At 42.9% G+C, this 14,879-nt stretch overlaps 1 protein-coding gene across 2 annotated transcripts in view; it reads right to left on the bottom strand.

The window, feature by feature from the left end:
- Positions 1 to 6,972: 6,972 nt before the first annotated feature.
- The window catches only part of LOC126329374 (ragulator complex protein LAMTOR3), a 30,009-nt gene continuing 22,102 nt past the window's right edge, over positions 6,973 to 14,879 (bottom strand). For both annotated transcript variants that reach the window (XM_049996150.1, XM_049996149.1), the window contains one exon: positions 6,973 to 7,272. In XM_049996150.1, the coding sequence (XP_049852107.1) occupies positions 7,138 to 7,272 (135 nt within the window). In that variant the 3' untranslated portion in view covers positions 6,973 to 7,137. The remainder of the gene's footprint in view (positions 7,273 to 14,879) is intronic.

The following is a 14,879-nucleotide window of genomic DNA, read 5'->3' as shown; positions in this document are numbered from 1 at the left end:
TTTATCGTCATTATTCTCTTCTGTATAATAATCACTCATTGTGAGGCAGTACAAAAATGAATGCAATATGCAAGTACAAAGTGTACTGGGGCAAGTATGCACATTTTACTGCTCTAGTGTCATAGACTTTACTCAGGAGATTAATATACAGAGCAGTTTTTTACTGTGCATTTAAATTTTTTGTCATCCATTCACTCTCCAACAAATTTAGTTGTTAGCATTTGGTTTATAGGGAGACTTTTCAAATCTATCATCTATACTTGATGAAATTATGTCATTGGTAAGAATTAGATAAACAGTTTTGTCCTTATTCAATAACAGTTCACGTTTATTCAATTTACAAGCTTGGAGAGTGTATCACAAATCATGTTACAGAGCTCATTAACACAGTAATTTGAATACAGTATATTGGTGTCATTTGCAAATCTTACTGGTAGGCCTTTCGGAACTCTTTGGAGCAGATCATTGATAAAAAATAAACAGAAGGGATACAATCGTGGAACCTTGAGAAACACCATGTCTTATAGTTGAAAGTATATAGTCAAACTTCTTTGTGATTACAACTTTTTGCATCCTGTCTAAAGATATGTAAATTAATTTTTGAATTTACCATAATTTCACACTGTAGCAGTTTATCCATATGTAATTTGTGCTTGAGGATATCTGTTGGATGCTTTCTGTCACTGAGTGCAGCGTAAAGTTCATTTACAAATCAATATATGATGGCATTTATTGATCTTTTGATGAGGACTCAATAAACAGCTTCTCTACAGGAACTCGATAATATTGTCATATACTGCTTTCTCAAGAACCTTAGCTATGCTTGAAGGGGTCAATATGGATCTGTAGTTATTAACATCAGTCCTCTAACTTTTCTTAATGACAGGGACCACCTTCGTGCCTTAAAAATTTTAGGAACTTGGCCCAAGGACAAGAAGCAGATTATTGTATCTAACAGTGGGCGTAACACATGCCACATTTCTCGAAGGCTGAGCCATCGAAACCTAATGGGGGGGAAGTCTGGTTTTTGTATTATAATACTGCAGATTATACCTGGTGTATCTACATCAAGGTGCAATGAATTGCCGGCCGCGGTGGTCTACCGGTTTTAGGCGCTCAGTCCGGAGCCGCGCGACTGCTACAGTCCCAGGTTCAAATCCTGCCTCAGGCATGGATGTGTGTGATGTCCTTAGGTTAGTTAGTTTTAAGTAGTTCTAAGTTCTAGGGGACTGATGACCATAGATGTTGAGTCCCATAGTGCTCAGAGCCATTTGCAATGTATTTTTTGGAAATAACTTTTGGTATGAACAGAGAGCAGACTAGAGCACCAGTCTGAGAAGAAAGCTTGTTGCCCCTGCTTATGAAGTGGTTATTGAATACTTCATAATTTCTTTAGGGTCAGAGATAAAACTACATTGATAACTTCCCACATGACTATATTTAGTTCTTAAGTTGCAATAAATTGGAGGTTGTACAGTTTTTTGGCTTCACAAATAACCTTGTTGAATTTTTTTTTTTTTTTTTTTTGTACAGTATGAAACTTTTTGTACAGTATGAAACAGTCATTGTGTGTGTTCTCTCTCTCTCTCTCTCTCTCTCTCACTCACTCACTCACACACACACACACACACACACACACACACACACACACACACACACAGTGGCTCCATCTGTCAGAAGAGGGACAGAAGAGAGGGGAGGAAAAGGACTGAAGAGGTTTGGGGAAAGGGGTACAGTTTAGAAAAGTCATCCAGAACCCCGGGTCAGGGTAGACTTATGGGACAGGATGAGAAGGAAGGACTAATTTTCTTTACACATTGTCACCAGTAATTGATGTGCTAGGGCATCCAGGGCAGTCACCGTCTATCATCTCAACCCTCTTTGAAATATTATAATATGAAGACTATATTAAAATACTTTGAGCTGTAGAAGTGTAGCACCGAGTCTGGTTTTGAAATGAAAATTTGTATTCTACCACCAGGTTATTGACAGAAACATAACTAAAAGCTTCATGGATTTAATCTTTGATGCTACATGTTCAAATTTTTTTTTTCATAGTTCAGATATTTGGTTTTGAGAATGGGATTACTCTCCACACTGTCCCAGCACAAATTAGGAAGCCACCTCCACTTTAAGTTCTGCAGAAGTTATTAAAGCTACACAGACCAAATACAGTTTGAGTGTTTCTCCAAGAATATTTTTTGTACGTCTAAACTTTTGTTTCGTATCCTTTACCAGTTCCAGAAGAAAACAAAATTCAGATTTTTTTTTTTTTTTTTTTTTTTTTTTTTTTTTTTTGTATGGATGCACTGTCTTCAGTCAACATTCCTCCTGTCCTTTTAATGCGCAGTTGGTGGCTCACAAATTTTAAACTGTTGAAAGAGGGATTGGTTTGAGCTCTTGTGTTAATTTCAGTTTTTGTTGACTCAGGATCTCTAAAATACTTAAAGCTTGTGGATTTTTTGCTTTTAGTGTCCTGTTAACTTCTGCTGCTGTTGATGGAATAGCTGCATGTGGTATTGATGTTTCAGCTGCATGTGGAAGGAATATTTTGCTAGGAAACCAAAGGCGAATCCAGGGCGGTAGGAGGGGGAGGGAGCTATTGGGTTGCAAATGCCCCCCCCCCCTCAGAACTACAACTGTTTCTTCTTATTCTTTACAGGCACAGCTTTCAGATTTGACATCTCAACAATTTTCCCACTATTGTGGTATAATTTACCCTAGAGATTTTGTCTCCAAAATTTCTATAAACTAAGCTTCCCCTGTCAGCAGACCGAAGTCTCTTTCTCTCTCTAATTAAAAAAAAAAAAAAAACACACACACACACACACACACATCACATTTAGCTGATGGAGGTATAGCTTCCTTGTCATTCAGCTTTTGTTTTACTACCTTCAATTTCAGTTTGTCTCATTCACTAGGGACTGGACACTTAACTTCAGTGCCACTAACTGCCTTTACATAAGACTACAATTTCTTTGGATTCTGTGAAAGATCACTTGACAATGTTCTGGCACAGTAGTGATTCAAAGCATCATGCAGTGCTCTCTTTACAGCCAAATGCATTTCATTCAACATTTCCATGTGTATAGCCCTATGCTTTGTTTTACACCTATTGTGCAGTAATCTGTTTCTTTACGAGTTTCTTTAGTGACTGTATACTATGGAGGTTCCCTCTCTTATGAACTGTTCTACTAGGTACATTTCTATCCGGTGCATGTTGAGCTATTCTTTTAAATATGATCCAGACTCCCTCTACATGCTCCTGCCCTGCGTTGCAAGTTTCAAGTTCCTCTTCAAGATTTGACTACTGATTTTTTTGTCTAGTTTACTGAATTTATATATCTTTCTGCTTATTCTAGTTGTCCTTTGCACTTTGGTAATCATTGTTGCCACAATTGTGTCCTGGTCCCTGATACCAGTTTCAATGTGATCAGGTCTATTTGCTGCCATTAGATCCAATATATTTCAATCATGAGTGCGGTTCCTAACTACCTGTTATAGTTTTCAGAGAAGGCATTTAGTAAAGTTTCACAAGATGTCGTATCATGCCCACCATTAACAAAACTATAATTTTCTCAGTTAACTGTTGGATGGTTAAAGTCTCCATCACTGACTAAAGTACAATGGGGAACTTATCCACAAGTGAACTGAAGTTTTCTCTAAAGTGTGGCACTTTCTCTAAACTGTGGCACTTTGTTGCCAATTCAGCAGTTTACCATTAGGATTTTAATACTCTCACATGTGGGAGGCATTTCTTTTGATCTTACACTGATACATCTGGATTGGATAGAGTCGCCTAATCTAAAAAAAAAAACTTGTGTGCACCCAACACACAGTCGGCTACCTGAGTAGCAGCCATTGATGTATAGTGTACACCTGACCTATTTACGGGAGCCCTACAGTTTTCAACCCTATCATGGAAGTCCAGGAAGTCACAGCTAGCTTGCCACTGAACCTTCAAAGTCTTTATTTCAGTTGTTCCACTTACCTTAGAACCAAAGGGCCACAATCCATTCTGGGGACAACCCTACAAATTGTGAGGTCTGTTGATATGCCATGCTCAAGGCTGGTCTCCTCAACCTTCTCTGCCAGTCACTGGAATGACCCAAGGATGACCTCGGAGCCCAGATGACAGGCGTCATTTGTTCCAAACATGTGCCACAATCTGCAGAAAGTTGCACCCTGTGCTCTCACAATATGTTGCACGTGGCCCCCATGCATACACACTGAGTGCACCTTGTGTCCTTTCTTGTCCCTTGCTGCCATTTTCCTACGAGGTACTATCATTGGCTGTACTTTTGAACTGCTGACAATTGATAGGCCCTTAGCCTTTCGTGTTTGTCTCCTCCTGACACCAGAGAAAACACATTTCCACAAAGCAGGTGAAGTGAGTCCCACTGGGGCAGTTTCAGTTCCAGTGAAAGACAGCACCTCAAACTTGTTGGTTAGGGCAATCAGTACAACATCCTGAGTCCTCCCTGGTCCCTTCTGCCCCATACAAGAGACCTAATGATTGTGTTGATTCAAGGCATCTTGAACCTTTAGCTGTAGATGTGCAACTTTATTTCTCAACCAATTTCATTTATTACAAGCATCACCGGGAAAAAAACTGTACAGTGGAAAATTAGATCATCATCAAATCTGGTGTAATCATATGTTCTGCATAAATAAATGTCATGATGAATTACATGCAAACAGTAAAATGACTTCAGTGCAGTTTATATAGATAAGGCCATTGTGTTTACCTCTGAAAGCTTTAGTTGATGCATACCTTTTTTTTTCAAGGAATTTACTAGAGATGTAAAGAACTCTCATTTTAATAATTTAAAGTTCCTTTTGACATTCCTGAAGGAGACAGCTCATTTATACATTCATCAGCTACAGATAGCTGAAAAAATGGTGTCTGATAATATTATATCTTCCAAGGAGGCTTTATCATCACTTACTTTCTCTTTTTCAAATCCCCATCCTGTTGTACCAATGACACTGTTCGACAAATTTGACTGATGAAAGGGCAGCCTCAGTATCGTCATCGTCATCATCTAGTAAATAAGCATCTAATGTCAATCCACTATTCTGCTCTATATCTAGCTCACCTTCCTTCATGAATTGTCCAATTTCTACAGTGAAACTTAAAGGCATAAATAATAACACAGAATAAACCCCATAGGCTTCCATTTGCATTGTATAAAAGATAGTTAATAGCCACGTGTAATAATGCTTACCAGTCACTTCTCTCCTGAACTCTTGTTCTTTGACGTTAAAATGGCGCAATTTCGCTATCATTATGTACCGTTCCCAGAGGTGCTGTACTATCACTTATTGGTTTACTGACATACTGCAAATACAAACAGTATGGCACTTCCCACTCAAGAGTTAAATTTGTGTAAGGAGCAGAGCATGTGACATACATGCATGTTTAAAATCTGTACTTTCATAAGGTCATAACTGCATACTATTAGAATAATGGCCCAATTTCTGCATGAGATCGACTGCTGGGGCTATCTTGCACATGTCTTTTTCCTCTTTAAAATACAAGGTCGAGTTGGTGATGTTTCCTTGTCAGTCCTGCTAACTTTGTAGCAAGAGGTTTAGGGAAAGAAAATTTGTGAATGAGGGGTAGGTTGCATAGCTTGTGCTTGACTATAGAAGCACCTTGTTTCATGATTATTAATTCTCTCATGTCTGGGGATGAGTTTCTGTTATTACTGGATTGTGCCCTGCACTACCTTTATACACTGACAATTTTACTCTCTGTACAATTAATAGACCTGTTTAAGACAACACTCCAACTATCTGTGTTTCTGACAGTCAGTCATAGAAAACTTTGTTAAATTCCTACACTACAGTAACAATAGTTGCAGCATGAGAGTGTTGAATTTTACCAACTGACATTACTGTGTCCAGAACATACCCAAATATATTTTTTGACAACCATTCTCAGAATGAGATTTTCACTCTGCAGCGGAGTGTGCGCTGATATGAAACTTCCTCGCAGATTAAAACTGTGTGCCCGACCGAGACTCGAACTCGGGACCTTTGCCTGTCTCACTTGTATGCACAGATTAGTTGCGAAAACTTTCGTATGTTCATTGCTAGAAAATTTATGTTTGAAAACTTATAACACTATTACAATTTAAGTACCACAATGACCGTATTAATTCATTTGCTGTAAACTATTTTCCACACAGTTGCTACCATTGTAGAGACATTTGTCATAGCAGGAAACCTACTTTCCTATGCCATCTTCATAGAAAGATGCTGCTAGTGAAGACAGCCACTGCTGAGCGTCGTTTTGTGTGTTGTCATCGCTATAAAAGCACCTTCCTCAAATCACATCAAGTAGCAGAACAAGTGGTAGTCAAAAGGTTTATGGTAGGTGATCGAACTTCTCCCAACCGAATGTCTGAATAATGTTTTGAGTTCCACTGGCAGAACGGAGACATGCATTGTCACGAAGCAACACAATACCTTGACTGACCATTCCACACCTTTTGTTTTGAGCTGAATGTTGCACAGTATCATACTGCATGGATGGTTTCACCTCTGGGAAGGAACGTGACTATCAGAAAACACACACACACACACACACACACACAAAATGGTGTAGGCGAGGCATCAATATTGGCTTGACTGCACCAGACAATATTGCCACACAATTTCATAAATTTCTGTATGCATACTAATCTCATAAGCACTGACCCTGCAAAAATGACATTCCACCAGCTAAGTTGGAATGGGTAAACTGTATTTAGAGACCAGTCAGAAGTTGGACTAAAGTGCACAATGAGTCAGCACTAGCTTCAGCCACCCAGTGGAGCTCCATCAAATCCCACACTTGTATTTGGTATATTGCAGCTGATTTGAGAGTATCTAGATAGTCATGAAAATGTTTTTACCATGAAGCCAAATAGATTCTTTCAGAGTCATTAGTTAATTTAAGAGATTAAAAGTTAAGCACAAGTATCATTTACTATGAAAATTGAGAAATATTTATTTTAAAAACATAGTTTGGTTTTAAACAGTGTAAATAAATTTGAGGACAAGGAACATAACATTTCAGTATCATAAAGTGCTGTACACAATACATGCAACATGCATACATTTATCACACAGTCAGTCCCAGAATGGTACTCAGTCTGCTACTGCGCATTTCAGGTCTCCCAATAGTGGTTCAATTGAGTGTTCCAAGGAAAGCAAATGCCCTGTGTTGCATGAGCTTGTAGCAATGAAGCTGATTACCAGTGGCAACTTATTTATCTGCACAACCTGGAGGAAAAAAGATATAAATAAAATGTGCTCACAACTCACACAGTCAAAATTAACCTACTTTCACTATGTTAAATACTTAGCAAACATTAATAATAAAATCAAAGATTTTTGATAATATTATACATGACAACTTCATTAAAAATGTTTTGCTTGTGCAACACAACTGAAAAAAATAAAAGTTGCAGCTGATGGAAGTGCAAATTGGTTCAACCTGTCATCTGGAAAAATAGGGTTTTCTGCTGGCAAGCCATGTCGTACTTGCACGATATTTTGATTGTGTAACTTGCAATCTTCACCAAGTGTTCCCTGAGGTTAAAGTCCACTAGAGTCTCCCTTATTACTTAAACAGATAGACTCGTGTAAATAAAGAATCTGGAATATACAACCGATAAGAGTATCTTTGTAATTTGTATTGTGGTGGTAATTTTACTAACAAATAAGAGACATCTAAAGCTTGAAGTTACATATTATGGTAATAACTTTACCCGATACAGTCACTTAGGATTTTACATTCACAGAGTTATAGTCTGTCACACTCATAGCCGGAAACCCAACTTTCAATAGTGCTTTTCTTATCTCAGTCCTACCACTGTAATTCATTCATTCATTCATTAAGGAAGGAAGGAAGATTTCTGTTCAACATACTGTCAATGACGAGATTGGTTGGTTTGTTTAAAAGAGGGGGAAGGGACCAAATTACAAGGTCATCAGTCCTTTGTTCCTAATAAAACAATGCCTTAAGTTGAGAACAAAACAGACAAGACACACATCACAAAACGGAAAGAAAGGAAAGGCAAAGAACACTAAAAGGAACAAAAGAGGACAAGAAACAGAGACGGCAGAAACAGGAGAGTAAAACAAGAAAGCCCACCTGGTTAGCCATGCAGTCTAAAGCATGGCTTTCTGGACTAGGAAGGAGTGCCTGGTCTCCGGTATGAATCCGCCCAACGGACTTCGATTGAGATCCAGTGAGCCAGCCGGTCTGTGGATGATTTTTAGGCAGTTTTCCATCTGCTTCGGCAAATGCAGACTGGTTCCCCTTACTCCGCCTCAGCTACTCTATTTCAGTGATAGCTATGCACACAAGTACGCGTATGCCACCATGCAAAAACATAGTGGTTACACTCGTCTGCTGTCAGACATTCCCTGGGGGGGAGGGTCCACTGGGGACCGAAACTGCACAATAACCCTGAAAGAGTGGTTCAGTGTGGGGCAGTGGAGGGGTGAAGTGGACTGCAGTAGTCATCGTGGGGTTGAGGACCACTGCAGCTGCATCGGAGATGGAGCCTCTGTCGTTTCTAGGCCCGCAGTTAACATACAATGCAATACAAAAAAGCAGATAGCAGTGGCTGGCCAACCAAGAGCATAAAAAGGAAAAGCCAGCCACTCTGCAACACATCAAAACCTCCACCTTAAAAGAACTAGGGTGGAGGACACAGAAGGACAAGCACGAAATCTTAGATCAAATGTTAAAACCCACCCTCACAAATAAAAGTTATAACTAAATTCGCCAATGAGGCATTGTCAGACAAAATGAGCTCAAAAAGTCTGGTTACCCAAGATTTCCTCGCTGGGCAGTCAAAATGGGACAGTGCACCAGAATATGAGCAACTGTCAACCGGACACCGCACCAACACTGAGGCTGGTCTTTATGGCACAAAAGGTAACCGTGGGTCGCCCAAGCATGGCCAATGCAGAGCCGGAAGAGAACAAGTCGTTCCCTGTGAGGGGCCCGCATGTAAGACTTCCACACATTCGTAGTCTCCTTAATGACATGCAGTCTGTTGTGCGTACTGTTATGCCATTCCATGACACAAAGCCAAAAAACCCTGCGGCTAAGTCAGAACACAGGCCAGGTTCAGAGAGGCCCAGCTCCAGAAGCGGTTTCTGCGTAGACTGTTTGGCAAGCCTGTCAGCAAGTTCGTTGCCTGCGATGCTGATGTGTCCTGGGGACCCACAAACACCACTGTACAACAGGGTCGGTCCAGGGCATAGATGGACTCGGATGCCACCAAAGGTTGGCAAGGGTAGCACTTGTTGATAGCTTGTAGGCTACTCAAGGAGTCAGTACCCAAAAGAAACAATTCCTTGGGGCATGAACTGAAATAATGAAGTGCAAGAGAGATGGCCACCAGCTCTGAAGTGAATACACTGCAGCCATTGGGCAAGGAATGCTGTTCAATATGCCCTCTGTTAACAAAGGCAAAGCCACCATTACCATTAGCCATCGTGCCGTCAGTGTAAACCACTTCGAGAGCCCTGGAACACTTCAAGAATTGAGAAGTAGTGACAGCGAAGAGCCACAGGGTTAACAGAGTCCTTAGCGCCATGTGAAAGATCCAGGTGAAGCTTCAGCCTAGAGCTACACCACAGAGGTGTACATTAATGGACCTCGAGGAGAAGTGATGAAGAGAAGGACTCCAGTTCAGACAGAAGCGATCGCATGCGAGCTGCAATCGTTAGCTCTGACCTGGGCTGCCTATGTGGGAGGTGAACCGCCATGGTTCGGAAAGATGGTAATTATGACGTTCAGGAGGGCTATGAATGTGTACAACATAATTGGCGAGCAGTTGTACACGTCTGATCTTCAATGGATGGTCTCCAGCCTCCACCAGTATGCTTTTCATTGGACTCATCCTAAAATCATCTGTCACTAGTCCAACTCTGCAATGGTGCAACAGGTCGAGCAAACAACGCTGAGGGTGCCACCGAAACACAAATCACACTCCCATAGTCAAGGTGGAATTTAACAAGGGCTCTGTAGAGCTGCAGCAGTGTGGAGCAATCTGCACCCTAGTTGGTGTTGCTCAGGCAGCAGAGAGCATTGAGGTGATGCAAACATTTCCATTTAAACAGACGAAGATGAGGAAGCCAAGTCAAACAAGCATCTAAAACCAGACCTATGAATCAACATATCTCCACTACAGTGAGTAGATTGTCATCAAGGTAAAGTGCTGGTTCTGGATGAACAGTATGACACTGACAAATACACAACATGCCGACAGAAATGCATAACACATGTATTCATGGCAGAAAACTGGAAGCCAAATGGCTCCCTACAGGTGATGCTCGGCAACACCAGTACTGGAAGATCAGTACAAAATGCAGAAGTCCTCTGCATACAGAGAAGGTGAGACGGAGGGCCCGACAACTGCTGCTAGACAGTTAATGGCCACACAAAATAGGGAGGGGGGGGGGGGGGGGGGGGGGGAGACAATACAGAGCCCTGCTGGACTCCATTCTCCTGGAAATGGATGGAACTAAGGGAGGCACCAACTTTGATACAGAAAGTACAGAGCGACAGGAAATTCTGGATAAAAATCTGGAGCAACCTCGGATACCCCACTCGTATAATGTGTCAAGGATATGATGTCACCATGTAGTGTCATACGCTTTTCTTAAATCAAAAAAGGTGTTGGCATCTGCAAAAGACTGTTTGGATAGCAGACTCGAGGAACATGAGATTATCAATGGTAGAGCGACCCTGGCGTAAGCCACCCTGACGTTGAGCCAGCAGGCCACGTGACTCCAGAACCCAACCCAACTGCCAACACATCGTACATTCCAACAGCCTACAGAGAACGTTGGTGAGCCTGATAGACCGATATCTATCCACATCAAGTGGGTTTTTACCGGTTTTAGCTCCAAAATGTTGCTGCTCTCCTGCCATGGAAAGACTCCTTCGCACCAGATCTGGTTGAAGGTGACAAGAATGTGTCACTTGTAGTCAGATGAGAGATGTTTAATCATCTGGCTGTGGAGCCGATCTGGACCAGGAGCTGTATCGGGGAAATGTGCAAGGGCACTGAGGAGCTCCCACTCTGTAAATGGGGCATTGTATGATTCACAGTGGTGTCTTGTAAATGAGGGGACTTTCCCTTACAGCCGCCATTTGAGAGTGTGAAAGATTGTGGGGTAATTCGATGCAGAGGCTAGAGCATAGTCTGGGCAATTGTGTCTGTGTCGATAGATAACATACAATTTATGTCAACACCTAGAACCCCTGTTGGGGTCTGGTACCTGAAAACATGTTTGATCTTTGCCCAGACTTGAGAAGGTGACATATGGCACCCAATGGTTGAGACATCTCTCCCAACATCCTGCTTCCATTGTTTTGTAAGTTGGCGAACGCGAGCATGTAGCCATTTAAAGGCTATGAGGTGCTCCAGGGAAGGGGGCCGCTAATGACGGTGTAGAGCTTAATAGCCTCAGCAACTTCCGGTGACCACCATCGGACTGTCTTTCGCCGGAGGCTCCCTAAAGGAGAAAGGATCAGTTTTCTGCCACAGAAACGATAGTTGTAGTTACCTGCTCAATACCACATCAATGTTACTATGTGGGTGAGTTTCAATGGTGATAGAGGTTAAAGTTTCCCAGTCGACCTTGTTTAAAGCCCATCTGGTCAGGCATCTGTGTGCCTGATGCCGGGACAGTGACAGGAAGATGGGGATGTGGTCACTACCACACAGGTCGTCATGTACTCTCCATTTGATAGAAGGGAGAACTCCTAGGCAGCAAATTGATAAGTCAATGGCCAAGTATCTACCATGAGCCACACTAAAATGTGCGGTGGCCACAGTATTAAGAGGCATAGTTCGAATTGAGGCAATAAATTTTTGACATCTCTATCTCTGCCTTGGCCAGTAAGCATGGTGCTACCACTCAAGGGGGTTATGAGGGTTAAAATCTCAAAAATGGCTCTAAGCACTATGGGACTTAACACCTGAGGTCTTCTGTCCCCTAGAATTAGAACTACTTAAACCGAACTAACCTAAGGACATCACACGCAGCCATGCCCAAGGCAGGATTTGAACCTGGGACCATAGCAGCAGCACAGTTCCAGACTGAAGAGCCTAGAACCACTCAGTCACAGTTGCCAGCCGTTAAATTCTCCCAGAAGTAGGAAAGGTTTAGAGAATTGATCAATCAGTGAAGCTAATACATTCAGGGGTACTGCAGCATCTGGAGGAAGATATACATTGCAGACACTTCTTTCTGCATCATTCTTATTCTGAGAGCCACAGCTTCACGAGGGGTTTGAAGCATCACAGTGTCTCTACAGACTTGGTTTAGGACAAATGCAAACTCCAGCTGACACTATTATAGAAGCTACAGTTCCTGTAATATCCCTTATAGCCACGAAGGGCAGGGGTCCGCATTGCCGGGAACCAGGTTTCCTGAAGGGCAATGCAGATAGGTGGAGTAAAGCTTAACAGTTGCTGTAGTTCAGCCAGGAGCTGGAAAAAAACCACCACAATTCCACTGGAGGATGACATCATGAGACGGGGAAGGCATGGAACATTCAATGAGGCAGTTTAAGCCCAAAGTCACCTGCAGCCACCAACTTATTGACCGAGCAGTCTATAGCCACTGTGTCTGAGGGTCTGGCGAGATCTAGGTCCTCAACAGATGCCAGAATCTTTACCCCATCCTCAGACACAGAGCTTGTAGGTAGCAGTGGTGTGGACGCCACCACAATTTCCTTTGTCTTAGGGGTCTTCTCTTTGGATTTCTTTTGCTACTCCTTGGGTTGCCCTGGCTGGGAGGACTTCACTGGCTCAGTCTCTGGGACTAAGGATGAGTGTGAAGCCTTACAACCAGCTGATTTTGAGCTCTTCAGACACTGGCAGGTATCATCTTTCCCACTAGCAGAAACCTGGGACCCCTTCCTAGCAAGAAAAGTGGAAGAAGACTTATGCTTCTCTGGCTTAAAATTGGGGATGGACCTCACCAATGGTTGGGGGTGGTGGGTTGCTCCCGTAGTAGGTGGTTCGGGAGCAACAGGAAGGGAAATGCCCCCATCATCAAGGGGGCAGGTGTAGTCTTCCGGCTCAGAGGTGACGGGGGTTGGCGAAGCACATAGTGCCAGCCCTGTTGTAGCTGTGGTGTAAGATAATGTCATACGTACAGGATGCAGGTGTTCAAATTTTCTCTTAGGCTCAGTGTAGGTCAGTTGGTCCTGGGTCTTACACTCCATGATTTCCCTTTCTTTCTGGAGAATCCTGCAGTCTGGCGAGCAAGGCGAATGGTGCTCTCTGCAGTTGACACAGATGGGAGGTGACCAAACTTCCAGCACTTAAAGCACCACATCGGAGGAGGGATATAGGCTTTACATCACAGCAGTAGACTACCACCTTCACCTTCTTGAGTAATTTATCACCCTCTGAGGCCAATATGAAGGCACAAGTGGCAACCTGATTATTCCTCGTCCAGACAAAATGTACGCCTTGCCGCTCTAAATTGGCATGCAGCTCACTGTCAGACTGAAAAAGAAGGTCCCTGTGAAATATGATATCCTGGACCATATTTAAGCTCTCATGGGCGTAATGGTTACAGAAACATTCCCCAGATTGTCACAAGAGAGCAATGTGTGACTGTTCAGAGGTTTCTGTTTTGATCAAGACTGACCCAGATCTCATTTTGGACAATCCCTCCATCTCCCCAAACTTGTCCTCTAAATGCCCAACAAAAAACTGAGGCTTCATTGTCATGAAAGATCCCATCAGCTCTCAAACATACAAGGTACCAGGGCGAATAAGATCCACTGCCATCCTTAGCCTGACGCTCCTCCCATGGTATGGGCCAGGGACGGGAATGATTTGGGGTTGTACTTCTGTGTGTTGAATTGAGCTCGTGAACACTTGTAGACTGCTACTGTTTCACCACCAGCAAGAGATGATGGCTTACATTTCATCATGTGTCATCCGCCCTGATGCCACCCACTCCGACCAGGGGCCCTCCCCACGGGTGCCACCCAGCCGCAGCAAAGGCTGTCTGACAGGATGGCGATTGTCGGGGGTCCCGATACCGCAGGGGGATGGGCATCTACCCCTTGGCATACGTGGGGAGTTCACAGAACAGGCATCAACAGAGCAATTCCTGTGTGGTCACAGGGCTGCAAGTAATAGGGTACATGGTGGCCACACCACAACGGACTGGTTACCGTGCTGGGTATCAGGAGCAAAGGTGTATATGCTCATTGTCAATGCAGAAAGTGACATTGCGTAGTGCACGGTGGAAAACGCACCTAGTGCATGGTGGAAAACGCACCCGGGAAAGTGTCCACTCCCAAGAGACAGAATGAGTGGGACTGAAATGTGACAATGAGAAAGTGGGCTAAAAATCTCAATGCACATTGGACACGATGCACCATGCAAGGCGCTCTTCCCCAACTGGCTCGCTCTTCTGTAAAATTTTCAAGAATGGAGGTCAAACCCTACAGGGGAACATCACATGAAGGCCGAAACATGTGGAACTCCTTTTAGCTGCCTCTTATGACAGGCAGGATACCTCGAGCCTATTCTTACCTACTGGCCCACAGGTGGCTCAATGAAAAGTCCCTGAGAAGAATGACAAATTCTGATTGGGAAAGGAAATCGGCACTGCCCTTTCAAGGAAACCGTTTGCGATCGTTAACGATACATATTTCGACCGGCTCAGGTCAATATATTGTGACCCGAGCCCTTATGCAATTTAAGGAAATCGTGGAAAAACTAAATGTCTATACATGGATCTGAAGCATTTCACTCTAATAACAGTTCAGTGTCTCTTAAAAGTTCCATGTCATTCTGTAACTTTACGTTCTGATCGCAATATCTATTTGG

The sequence above is a fragment of the Schistocerca gregaria genome, chromosome 2 (genome assembly GCF_023897955.1).
Source record: "Schistocerca gregaria isolate iqSchGreg1 chromosome 2, iqSchGreg1.2, whole genome shotgun sequence".
In the NCBI taxonomy this organism is placed as follows: domain Eukaryota; kingdom Metazoa; phylum Arthropoda; class Insecta; order Orthoptera; family Acrididae; genus Schistocerca; species Schistocerca gregaria.
Note: the sequence above shows the minus strand (reverse complement) of the source record. Positions and strands in the feature narration are given on the sequence as shown.